The following is an 11,612-nucleotide window of genomic DNA, read 5'->3' on the forward strand; positions in this document are numbered from 1 at the left end:
TTTACTTTTTTTTTTTTAATAACCGAGGCAAGGACCTTTAAGGCTCACAAAGCAATTTTATTTGTTAAGGACAAATTCAGAAGAGGAAATTCAAGGGTGCATGCCTCTCCTACGTACCAACTTTGGTATTAACTATTTTTGTACTTCAATCACACGCACACACACCTTGAAAAAACATGCAGGATGAGCAGAAACATTGCACTAAACTTTTTTTTTTTCCTGAACAAATCTCTTTTCTGAACTTCTGGTTTTTACCATTTATGGAAATGTAACCCCGCAGTTATTGGACCACTGCAGCAGCAGAATTCTATGCCCAACCTGGGCAAAAGAAATACAGTGTTTAGAATTATCATAGTGCAATAGTAGTTAAATATGGCAATTGAATTCACCATTTCATGTTTTGATTGGTTCACGACCATTGGTAGGTGTGGTTAGTTAATAAGTGTCGAGCCCAAAGTACACAAAATACACCCAGTTATGTAAATAATGGAGCATTGCGGACTCATCGAGTGACATTTACTGAAGTGGCCATGGCTGTTTTCAAGGCTAAATACTAAATTTAACCTTATTCCTCAGACAGCCAACACCACACCTGAATGTAGTCATTAACATTAGAAATGATTCTCAATGTTCTGAACATGATCCCATTTATTAGTTCATTGCTAATATATATTTTTTAAACAGTGTTGAATGCTGCACCCTTTACACTGAATCCTGTTTTTTTCAGTTTTTTTTTCTTTTTTAAATACATCAGTACAACAAATATGAATAAAACCTGCATTTTTTTTGTTTTAAACAGAGAAACCTGAAAACTTTTTTTTTGTGGTTTTTTTTTTTTTTTTTGTTGGGCACAGAACAGATATTAATGAGCCGCGCTGTGGGGGGGAACTGGGCCCACTTGCTGGGGACTTCTGCACGTGGGGTGGGCGGATGGCGCTACTATTTTGGGTGGGCGGGTGGGGTGGGGGTCAGAGTTCAGGAGCGGCTCTGGATCTGTTTTCGGAGCTCCAGAGACTTCTCCTTCAGCTCCGGCCGGCTGTCCGTCTCCATGGTTGCGAGGGAGCGCAGGAGCTGGTCTCTGCTCTTCTCTGACATGTTGTCCCATTTCCCGTTCTCTGAAAAGGGGGAAGACAAACCGGCCGTCAGCGCTCCCAGCCCGTCTCACACCCCAGTTCGCGAGATGGCGTTTATGACCAATGACAGGAAGCACAACCATTAATAATTTAAAACGAGCTGGTGGGAAAAGCAACGGGTCAATATGTCGCTGTCTTCTCCGGGTAAATTTAGATGACCACAGTAGGTCAGGGGGGCTCAAACTCTGTCCTGGCACAACCCACTGTGTGCTGGTTTTCATTCCAACCATAACTGTAAGTCCTGAACTGTAACAAGCCATTAACTGTTCTTAATTTGACACTTAATGTCCATTGAGGGGTGATTTACTCTCTTCAGATATATTATGAAAGTGTTTTTTCTTCCCACAAACAAAATTTAATTGAATATTATGTCAGAAGTAGCTGCACATGCTATGAAAAATAAATGTCCTATTCTCACACCCCAGGAATTTTAATTAGCCAGAGCAACCATTTAGTTTGAGCCAAACTGATGTCAAGCTAACAGGTCTATGGAAGAAGGAATAAAAAGCTTAAAAAACACATTTTCAGCAAACTCATCAGATCAAGAGATTGCCTGTAACGGAAAGCAGCAAACACAATGGTACTCTGAGAGGCCCTGGATTAAGCAATAGCTTTTTCACCCAGAAACCGTTGGTCATAGTGACACAGAATCTGATGGTTAAGACAAAACCCCCACCTTCTGCTTTCTTCAGAAGTAGTTCCACAATGGACAAAGCTTCAATCCTCACAGAGGAATAACTTTTGTTTTCTGGAGAAAAAGAAACGGGAAAAAAGTTTCAGCGATATTAAATAAAAACAACAGCCACACGGCCTTGCACAAACACGGGCGGGGGACCCCGTCTTTCCCAGTCAGTCGGGGCGTACCTAAGGGAAACGTGATTGCAGTGCAGGTTTCCGACAAGATTTCCAACAGCGCGGTGGAATCTTGATGGTCCTTCTCCAAAAGTAACAACCTGAAAGATGGAAAGCATAATAAAAAAATAAACAAAACAGAAGGGCCATGAAATTCACAATGATTACCCAAAGTGGACAAAAATGCATGGATATCACAGAATTTCTATATACATTTTGATGAAGGTACCATTATAATGCTCAGTGACTGTGTGTGTGTGTGCGCGCATGTGTGCGTGTGTATGTGTGTGTGTATTATGAAAGTAAACTGACAGCATTCATACACGCTGGGGAATGCAGTGTTAACTCTAGTGGGGTTTTACCCTTGGAAATACATCTTCATGGCCTTGAGCACGCCCAGCTGCACCCTCCACGTGCTGAGCTTCAGCCTCTCACACATCAGCTGGCACAGCTCCACCTGGTACTGCCCTGCAGCGCCGCCGTGGAAACAAACAGCCAATCAGGGAGCAGGAGAGGCACGTTTGGCAAGAGGAAAAAAAAAAACCAACGGACCCATATCTACACTCAGATGCTCTGCAAAATAGGGCACTGCAAAACAATACATTTTACACTGTTCTACCAGCTATTAAATTTGCTGTAATGAAATGCTCGTATCATAAACTGTATAACTATATACCACACAGCCCAAATAAATAGCCGTGCCCCGAAAAAAAGGCTAGCTCGCTGCTGGGGATAGAGTCTTGCCCAGCAGGGGGGTGTGGGGTCTTAAATAGCAGAGTGGTGTGGGGTCTTGCACAGCGGGGGTGTGGGGTCTCTTACCCTGTGTGGAGGGGCTTTTTGGCCAGGCCTTGCCCAGAGTCTCAAAGGCACACAGCAGGGCCTCCGTCTGCAGCTCCTTCTCCTTCTCCTCGGGCTCGTCCTCGTCCTCCTGGTTCTTCTGGGAAAGGGCGCTGGTGGGGGAATACTGCAATCGCACACACACACACACACCGGTCCTCGCGTTAGCCATGCTAACGATGCTAGCGCAGCTTTCCGCTCGCGCTGCTCATTACCGCCTAGCCCATTACCGTTACTCCATCTTCCAGAATGGCGGTATTCAGTGCTTCCCTGGGACAGCCACAGGGAGTGCAGATCCTGTTACTCAGCAATTTAAGTGATAAGTTTAAGCAGTTAATTATCCCTTAATTCGCCTCATCTAATGTCTTGGGTCTGAACTAGTTTAAAAGGTAAAAAAAAACAGCAGACCCTGTGACTCTCCACGGGCATATCACTGGTCGATGAGATACAATATTTAAAGGGGTACACTTCCATTTTATAGTGAAGAATGGGGAATGTAGCTGTCCATGTATACAGCCGGATTATTCACAGACGCACTTGAGGCCCAAGTCTTTCGCCCGCACGCCAATAAATCCAACTACCTTTTTAATTAAAGGAATCAAGATGTCCACCAGCTCCTGGAAGCGGTCCTCTCGAGTCGACTCCAGAACGTCTGCCGCGCACCGCAGGGCGGCCATCTTGTAGCCCAGGATCTCCTTGCGGCACTCCTTGAGCACCAGCTCGATGACCTCGGGGATGGTGGGCTGGCCCGGAGCGGACTTCTGCAGTTCCCCGCTGAGGAACAGAGGCACAGAGACACGCTTTCAGCCAATCAGAATCTGCACACACTGCTGCTACTGGTTCTGTGATGTCACTCTGTAGCCACCGGTTTAATAATGATGTATCGTTGCATTCGGCACTTCTTATCTCATGGTCTCCATGCATTTCACACTGAAGGAGAGAGGTTCACCACAACCAATCAGTAGGTCCAACCTGTGTGACGCATGGCAGCCACTTCGTGCCAAGACTCACCACACATTAGCTTAGGTCGAGTAGGAGGGAGTTTGAGACAACTAAACTGGAGGATGTTTGGGGAGTAAAATAAAATAATAATAAATAAAGACAAAAGAATAAAAGCTTTCCTGACATGCAGATGAGAGAATTTGCTCAGTTTTAATTCTTACCTGCACTTTGAGACCACTGACCCAATAGCCTTCAGCAACTCCTCCTGAGTAACAACAAAGGACAGTCGTCAACAGCAGATGTATACAAAATATATTCTACTTCATACCCTCGACACCCCCTAATTATCCAGCCATTTAAAGAATAAAGGAATTTCAAATATGCATTTGACCCAGGTCTGAAGTTAGCTCACAGATGCATATTGAACAGCCCCAATACACCAAAAAAATAAACATGATGACTAGTAAGGGAAGAGGTCACAAACGGGCCAGAACGGGCCATTTCCACGCACCTTCCCCGTCCACGTCCTGCCAGCCAGGCCCTGCAGCAGCGCCCCCAGCACCATGCCCAGGTGGGGGGCCACCAGCGAGCCCGTCTGCTCCTTGGCGATGGACGCCATGGCCGCCGCGCCCTGAGCTTTCATCTTCCACGACTGGGACTGCAAGGCCTTCTGGGTAATGGCTATCAGCTCCGTCATGTACAGCCTGATCCCGCCAAAGCTTCCTGAGGGTGGGGGAGAGAGAGGGGGCAAAATGAGCACAGGAACATTTTTGGGGTTTAGATAACAGAAATCCACTGTGAAAATAACACTCATTTTGGAGATGCCATTTTACAGCTGCTTCTGGAAGCCAGCTTTGTCTCCTAACCCTACCCCCTCACCAACCAATGTTTCCCTGGGTGATAGCTGCCAGGGCAGGCCCACGTCGGGCACGTACCGGGCACGTTCTCCTGCCACACCTCGGCCCACAGGCTGGAGTCGGAGTTCTCCCCCTTGTCCTCGTCCGGGACCTCGTGCATGCCCAGGAAGGCCAGGGGCAGCGCCAGTCCCGCGTGGTTCTTCAGCACGTCCGGGCTGTAGTGGCCAATGGCGTGCACCGTCAAGGCACAGGACGACTTGTAGATGGGCTCTGAACCAATCAAAAGCAAGAAGGAACGTTAAGGAAAAGCCACTGCTTCTTAGTACTAAGTTACTAACCCTTATTAGACACCATTGTTATTACAGGGTATTAAAATTTAATATTTTATAAGCACACATGGGCACTTCATTTATAGTAAATTCTGGTAAAATCTCACCTTCTTTTTCCAGGTACCAAGTATTGAGCTTCTGCAGTAGTTTTTCCACGCTGCTGTCTTTAGCAGTCTGTCAGAGGAAATTGAAACCCAGTTTAAATGTTTGAACCCAAGCAGGTGTTTGTAACGTCCTGTCTGTGGTGTGGCGTGATGTCATACGTACCCGGACGAGGTGCCCGAGAGCGAAGGCGAAGGACTTCTGCACCACGGCGCTGCGGTCATGTATCCCGTTCAGCAGCGCGCTCATCAGCTTGCCTGCGGAGATGCATTAACGCATTAGACCAGGTACCAGATTACCCATGCATTATCGCATTAAACCAGGTACCAGATTACCCATGCATTATCGCATTAAACCAGGTACCAGATTACCCATGCATTATCGCATTAAACCAGGTACACGGAGCAGGCCACATTCAGCTCCTGTACATAGTACGAGCTCACTGGCATGTCTGGTTAAGCACTCACACCGGTACCTAAGCAAGGTAATACTGACGCTTACCTGAATAAGGAGCCAAATCCTGAGGACACTGGACGGTCAGCGACACAATGACACTGGCACAGCCTCCCTGGAACAGCAGCAGGGTTCACAGTTTAGAGAGCATCTCTCTTAAGGATGAAGGGGCGGCCGTGTGGCAGACTGGTCAGGGAGTCGGACTTGCGACACTGAGGTGGTGGGTTCGATTCCCCAACTGCCGTCATACCAGTGAGCCAGCTGCTTAAGCTCAATTACTTCAGTACTTCAGCTGTATAAATGGAGGATATGTAAAATATATACATTTCCTATCAGTGCATTAAATATGAAAATGGACGGGCTCTCCTCGCGTACAGGACTCCACAGTGCATTATCTCCTGAAAGTTGATGCGTGCTAACTGGGACAGGGGGCTCACCTTTGGGGAAGGCATTACCAGGCCCTATTGTGCGTGGGACAGGGGGCTCACCTTTGGGGAAGGCATTACCAGGCCCTACTGTGGGTGGGACAGGGGGCTCACCTTTGTTCCTAGGCCCAGGCCACTCTTCAAAAGGTCACACAGCTTGGGCACCAGCTCCCCAAGGACAGACAGGTCCATGTGCTGCAGACACTGCAGTAACACAGAGGGACACTCAGCACGTAAAAATTAAACACCACTGACGGCAACCCATCGGTTCATCACCAGAAAAGAGGGGTGCGGACGGGCGCGCGAAAGCTCGGCTTACCGTGTTGATCGTCTCCATCATCGGAGAAGACTTGGCCGCGCTGAGCCTCGCCGTATCCATGGCCGTCTGCAGCGAGGGATCGGAATGAAAAAATGTCACAAGGACGAAAGGTGCGGCAAGTTTACAGCCATCAGAAACACTCGCACACGCTCAGAAATAAGGGTGCAGTAGGCGTAGATGGGAGATGGGGTCGGGGCGACAGGCATGGGGGTGACAGGGGCGGGGTGCCCGGGGTGGGGCAACAGCGTGGGGCGACAGGGGTGGGGCAACGGGGCACGGGGGGCGACGGGCTCTGACCTTCTCCTGCTCGCTGGCCCGCAGGCTCAGGTAGTTGAGGACCTGGGGCTCCAGCACGCTGAGGGACTCCAGGAGGGCGGGGATGAGGCGGGGCGTGTGGGGCTTGAGCCGGCTCCCCGCGCTCTTGCTGATCTTCACCAGCGTCTGGATGCTGAGGGACACACAGAGACGCTCACACGCCGGACACTTCAGAGCCTACACGGCCATTTTGTTTTACCCCGCGTTAAATCTCGCTTGCATCTTCGCAAAATCATGAGATGGAAAGGGAGCTTTATCTACTAAACCATAAGAGGCTGTAAGGAGCATCTTATACTTTAACTCTTTAGACACCAGGAAAAGTCTTGTTTAGGGCCAATTTAAAAAAAACAAGAAAAACCTTGTCTCAGCAGTGGAGTGGTGCATGATGGACAGGTCATTAGAAGGCCAGGTCACAGGTTAACCCCTGCAGGTGAAACAAACTTACCTGAGGGTGCGCACCTCCACCACAGTGCTGACGATCCCTTTATCCAGCAGGGTGGGCAGCAGAACTCCCACAGTCCTTTGCGCCGACGCACCAGACGATTCGCACATCCGGACGCACACCTGTAGCGGGGACAGCGACAGCGCTCACACACCGCCCTGAACATCACCCTCACCCCGCTACGGGAGCTGCCCAATCAGGCCACTACACTCGCCCTGGCCAATCAGATGCCAGGACTGACACGTCTCAATGTCACACACAGGCTGAAGCTCAGAATACAGCAACAGGAAGTTTGGAAGGATCAACAGGAAACGGGAAGTTCAGGGCTGTATCAGATTAAATACGAAGGACTGTAATGCTGCAGAAATGGGCAGACACAGTGAAGGTCTCGAGGTTAAAGGTCAAAGGTTACAGGTACAGGGAACTTACTTTGCTAAGGGTCTTCAGGGCCATATCAGCTGCCTTCCGCACCGACTCCTGCAGAAACGGAGAAAGGGAGGAAGAGGGAGAGGGAGCAAAACAGAGAGAAGGGATAAAAGAAAGAATTATTATTCTCAATAAAATATTTAATCTTAACACAAATGCATTGAGCCCGTCAAGGCTGGACTCCAAATGGAGGATGGGGGATAAAAAATGTCCTTAAAGCAATAAAAATGGACAAATCGATGGCTTGTGTAAAAGGTCGCATTCTGTTGTTTATTTTTTTTTCTCTGTCGTTTCTCTGTAAAGCAGGACGCTACCTTGATATCGTCTCGGACGCGGAACAAGGTCTCCCACATCTCTGCAAGCCGGTCGATGATGTCATCCAGCTGCCGTCCGCGAATCAAATCGTTGAGGGCCAAGCAACTACAAGGACAACAGTGGTGTTCAAACAGGCTATAAAATGTTATACAGGAGTTTTACCGAGTGCCACAGTCAACCACCATTTTTAACACCGACATATCACATTTTTCTCTTTCAACAGCCTCAACAGTTAAAAATAAAGGCAAAAACCTTCACAACTCAAAATACGGGTCATTGGTCACAGGAGTGCATCATAAAGATTGCGAAAAACATAATATTCATTTTATGGCAAGTTGCGTAAATAGAAGAAGGCGCACCTGGATTCTCGAACTCTCCACAAATTATTGGTTAGGTTGGTTAAAACATCCTGGAGAATCTCCTTTAGATATTTGTCAATCTGCAAATGGAAGAAAAAATTAATGTGATGATTCTCAAGACAATGGCCAAAGGCTGGAAATGATTCTCTTCTGAACTTCAAAGATTCAGTGAAGAGTTCAAAGTTCACATTAATCATTTGTGACTGGAGCCACACAAAGCATTAGCTAGTATCACACAGGAACACAATGTTTTAAGTTAGTGGTAAAACCCAAGCTACTATACACGGACCACAAAATCATGTATCATTAATGTGTCAATGACATCACTTCCTGTTTAGAAGTGTAGAAGCCCTACCATGGTCTTGTCGGTGACGAGGGCGTCCCAGATGCTGGTCATGGCTTGCCGGATCCCCAGATTGGGGTCAAACTGGTATCTATAGAGACGGGGTATGAGCTGGGCCAGGAAGGGGGCCAGCTGTTCCCCGGCCTTGGCAGCGATCATGTTGAACCCAAAAGCGGCTCCCTGGAAGAAGAGCAGTTACACGGTCAGTATAAAATCGAACCCGCACTCTGAGTCAGGAAGATGCCCACAGGGTACCGAAAATCACGCCATGAAGGCAAACAGCTCACAGAACAGCACAGAGTAGCCTTTCGGTTTTTTCCATACTTCAGTTACACATGCCAGTTTAAACACATCACCCAATCTACAGATGACTTCCAAAATAAATCAGTAAATTTATCAAACACTATCGGTTACTCGGGAAACAGGCGGGTCAAACTCCAGCATTCTGCTAGGTTTTGGTGCTTCACAGAACGCGTAATTTAAGTCACCCATGGGCTGAAGAGCTCACGCACTTTCGTTTCCAAGGCCTAACTTGCCTGTCGAATGAAAGGAAACCACAAAAAAACCCTGCTGACACCACAGCCCTCTGGGACTCGGGTTTTACACCCCTGACCCTCAGCGCGGGTGCAGAAGTACCTTTCGTGAGTTCCACATGGCGTGGTGGTTCGCGAGGTTCATGAACTTGTACACCAGGTCCGGCTGGTTGAGGTCACTGGCCAGAGAGCAGAGCTCCTTGTAGGTGGACAGCCCTTGGCTGGAGATTATCAAGAGAAACCCAAGCTCACGTTACAATTCACTGGCTGGAAACAAAAACCAGCTCAGGCCTAGAATGCTTTTTGTGCAAAAGGTGAAATCACAAAAGAAATTACATGAATAAGTAATAAAATAGAATGAATAAAAAAAAGGAGTGTTAGTCCTTCAAAATAAAACATTATTAATTAGATGTGGGCAGGTGAGGGAGTGAAAAAATATTTTAATCGACACATAATATTAAAATTACACAGTACATAGATATGCACAAAACTCCCGGTCGAAATGTCAAATTCCCATGAAACAAATATTACGAATGATAACATTACACATGATAAGTGTGCAAATAGTACAATCTGATGTCCATATGCTAACAGTCAGTACTGAAATGGTGATGTCCATGCGCTAGCAGTCAGTGCTGAAATGCAGATGCAGTACTTGCCCATCCGGTGCTTTCCCCAGTGACCCTCCTTGAAAGACCTCTGTGTCCTCAGACACGGTGTGTTTAGCCCTAGGAGTCAAAGGACAGCACATGTCACACACAACTACAATAAATGATCACAATAATAATAATTTTTCTTATTTATTTTTTTAAGGAGAGCGGACAGTTTTTCTACTTCATGTGAACAGAGGGAAAGCAGAGAGGGTTTCAGATAGAGCCCATCACAATACAGTAGGTGCCACGGCTGGGATTCGAACTCCTGTCTACGTGGGAGGGTGGGGCTAGCATACAAGTTGCTACCCGGCTGCCCTACAGGCTGTACCCCACAGTCCGGCCAATGAATAATAACTGGTATAAATTCTCCAGGAAAGGAAAAGGCTGTCGGGAGCCACACCTCTTTCCGGTCATCAGCGTGTCCACCAGGGTGGACACCAGCTCCTGCTGGTCCTGTTCTGTGCCCAGCTCGTACACCAGGCCCAAGCCTTTGGAGGCCACGTCCTGGCTCAGCTCTGACAAAACAGGGGCAGGGGAGTTTAAACCATCAATTCAAACACAGTTCAACAAAAACAGAGTCTTCAATTGCCATGTAACGCAGGTGTGAGAGGGGTTATTTTAACCATGAGGGAAATCAATGGCCTTTTTGCCAAAGACTAGGCAGAGTCCTCCTCCTACTCAAACAACTCAGATATCACATTAAATTAGCACTCTCTCCAGAGCAGCTTAGAATGTGAAAGCTCACCCACGTGAGATATATAAGCTATTGAGACCAGACATTTCATTAATGCAGCTATTGAACTTACTTTGATTTACACTCCTCGGTTTTTAACCTCCAGTATAAGCTGCCACTAAGAGTGCAATCCACTTCAACCGCACACACAAATAAGACCGTACAAGCGGAACCAAGATACTCACCGTCTGGATCAGACAGGGAGGAGATGAATGCTGACTGGACCTCTTTCAAATGTGACTGAGGGGCACAGGGGAGAAGATCAGTTCCTCAAATATTCATACTACAAATGAAAAATACAACAATAAAAAGAAGCCTGTTCTGAAGTAAGTAAATCCTGAGGGGCCGTCACTTCCTTGACTAGAATGTCCACTAAGTGCTCCACTAACAGGTCAATATACCGTGAAAGCGCACCGTCATCAATGTAGTAATGAAAACGGCTCCAAGGCAAACTATCAACCGAGCCAACGTTAGGAGAATGTTAGTTGTCTACTTCAGTAAATAAAACTCTTTAACTATCTGGTAGACAGTAACATTAGCCAGTAATTACGGTACACAAAATAAGGCAAATGCATATTCAACTTTCACGGTCCTTATAGAGAGAATGCAGTGCAGACGAAGCCAGCAGCCATTTTGATGGAAGCGGCACGCTCGTCTCCAGCGAACGCAGTCACAGTAAGCGTCGTCACGGGAACGCACAGACGCTCACTTTGATCTCCTTGTGCTGGCTGAGCTTCTTGACCAGGGAGAGGAGCCAGATGCAGGCGGCCTGGCGGACGTGCGGGTTCTGGCTGCCGATGTGCTTGGTCAGGATGGCGTTCAGGACCCAGGGAACCACGTCGTTGCTGCTCACGTCTGAGAGGGGCGGAGATCAGCGCTTTGATTGGACGCAAGGACAGGAGAACTCGTAATGATGAGAGCAGGCTGTTCCACGCCCATCTAAACTTGAGTTTTTCCTACAGTTTAAACCAGAGGGGCTCTGGGAAAATCAGTACATGATTGACAGCTGCACTGCAGTGCAGAGAGGCAGGGGGAGGTGAGACCCCCCCCAGGGGGGTAAGGGAGGGCCGGACTCACTGGTTGGAGGGGTGAACTCTTCCTCGGTGCACGTCCAGACGTCCCGGGCCGCGCCCGAGCTGGTCCCTATGGCGGCGCTAGTGATGGCCTCGCCCACAGTGAACTGCAGCTCCACCTGCTTCGCCTGCACGGGGGAGACCACCCCCACAGAGCCCGAGATCAGTACT

The 11,612-nt window shown here is 48.0% G+C and overlaps 1 protein-coding gene across 1 annotated transcript in view; it reads right to left on the bottom strand.

Annotated features, from left to right (window-relative positions):
• Window positions 1-36: 36 nt before the first annotated feature.
• Window positions 37-11,612, bottom strand: part of ecpas (Ecm29 proteasome adaptor and scaffold) — a 27,964-nt gene continuing 16,388 nt past the window's right edge. Inside the window, exons 24-49 of the mRNA XM_064344900.1 lie at window positions 11,446-11,569; window positions 11,078-11,223; window positions 10,554-10,608; window positions 10,036-10,150; window positions 9,642-9,710; window positions 9,086-9,203; window positions 8,462-8,629; window positions 8,107-8,186; window positions 7,747-7,852; window positions 7,436-7,483; window positions 7,010-7,128; window positions 6,547-6,697; window positions 6,250-6,315; window positions 6,045-6,134; window positions 5,554-5,620; window positions 5,218-5,309; window positions 5,058-5,124; window positions 4,700-4,891; window positions 4,276-4,487; window positions 3,986-4,029; window positions 3,404-3,596; window positions 2,805-2,949; window positions 2,348-2,453; window positions 1,998-2,086; window positions 1,810-1,881; window positions 37-1,115 (exon numbers count right to left, since the gene is read on the bottom strand). Coding sequence (XP_064200970.1) covers window positions 976-1,115; window positions 1,810-1,881; window positions 1,998-2,086; window positions 2,348-2,453; window positions 2,805-2,949; window positions 3,404-3,596; window positions 3,986-4,029; window positions 4,276-4,487; window positions 4,700-4,891; window positions 5,058-5,124; window positions 5,218-5,309; window positions 5,554-5,620; window positions 6,045-6,134; window positions 6,250-6,315; window positions 6,547-6,697; window positions 7,010-7,128; window positions 7,436-7,483; window positions 7,747-7,852; window positions 8,107-8,186; window positions 8,462-8,629; window positions 9,086-9,203; window positions 9,642-9,710; window positions 10,036-10,150; window positions 10,554-10,608; window positions 11,078-11,223; window positions 11,446-11,569 — 2,874 coding nt within the window. The 3' untranslated portion in view covers window positions 37-975. The remainder of the gene's footprint in view (window positions 1,116-1,809; window positions 1,882-1,997; window positions 2,087-2,347; window positions 2,454-2,804; window positions 2,950-3,403; window positions 3,597-3,985; window positions 4,030-4,275; window positions 4,488-4,699; window positions 4,892-5,057; window positions 5,125-5,217; window positions 5,310-5,553; window positions 5,621-6,044; window positions 6,135-6,249; window positions 6,316-6,546; window positions 6,698-7,009; window positions 7,129-7,435; window positions 7,484-7,746; window positions 7,853-8,106; window positions 8,187-8,461; window positions 8,630-9,085; window positions 9,204-9,641; window positions 9,711-10,035; window positions 10,151-10,553; window positions 10,609-11,077; window positions 11,224-11,445; window positions 11,570-11,612) is intronic.

This window comes from Anguilla rostrata, chromosome 7 (assembly GCF_018555375.3).
Source record: "Anguilla rostrata isolate EN2019 chromosome 7, ASM1855537v3, whole genome shotgun sequence".
In the NCBI taxonomy this organism is placed as follows: domain Eukaryota; kingdom Metazoa; phylum Chordata; class Actinopteri; order Anguilliformes; family Anguillidae; genus Anguilla; species Anguilla rostrata.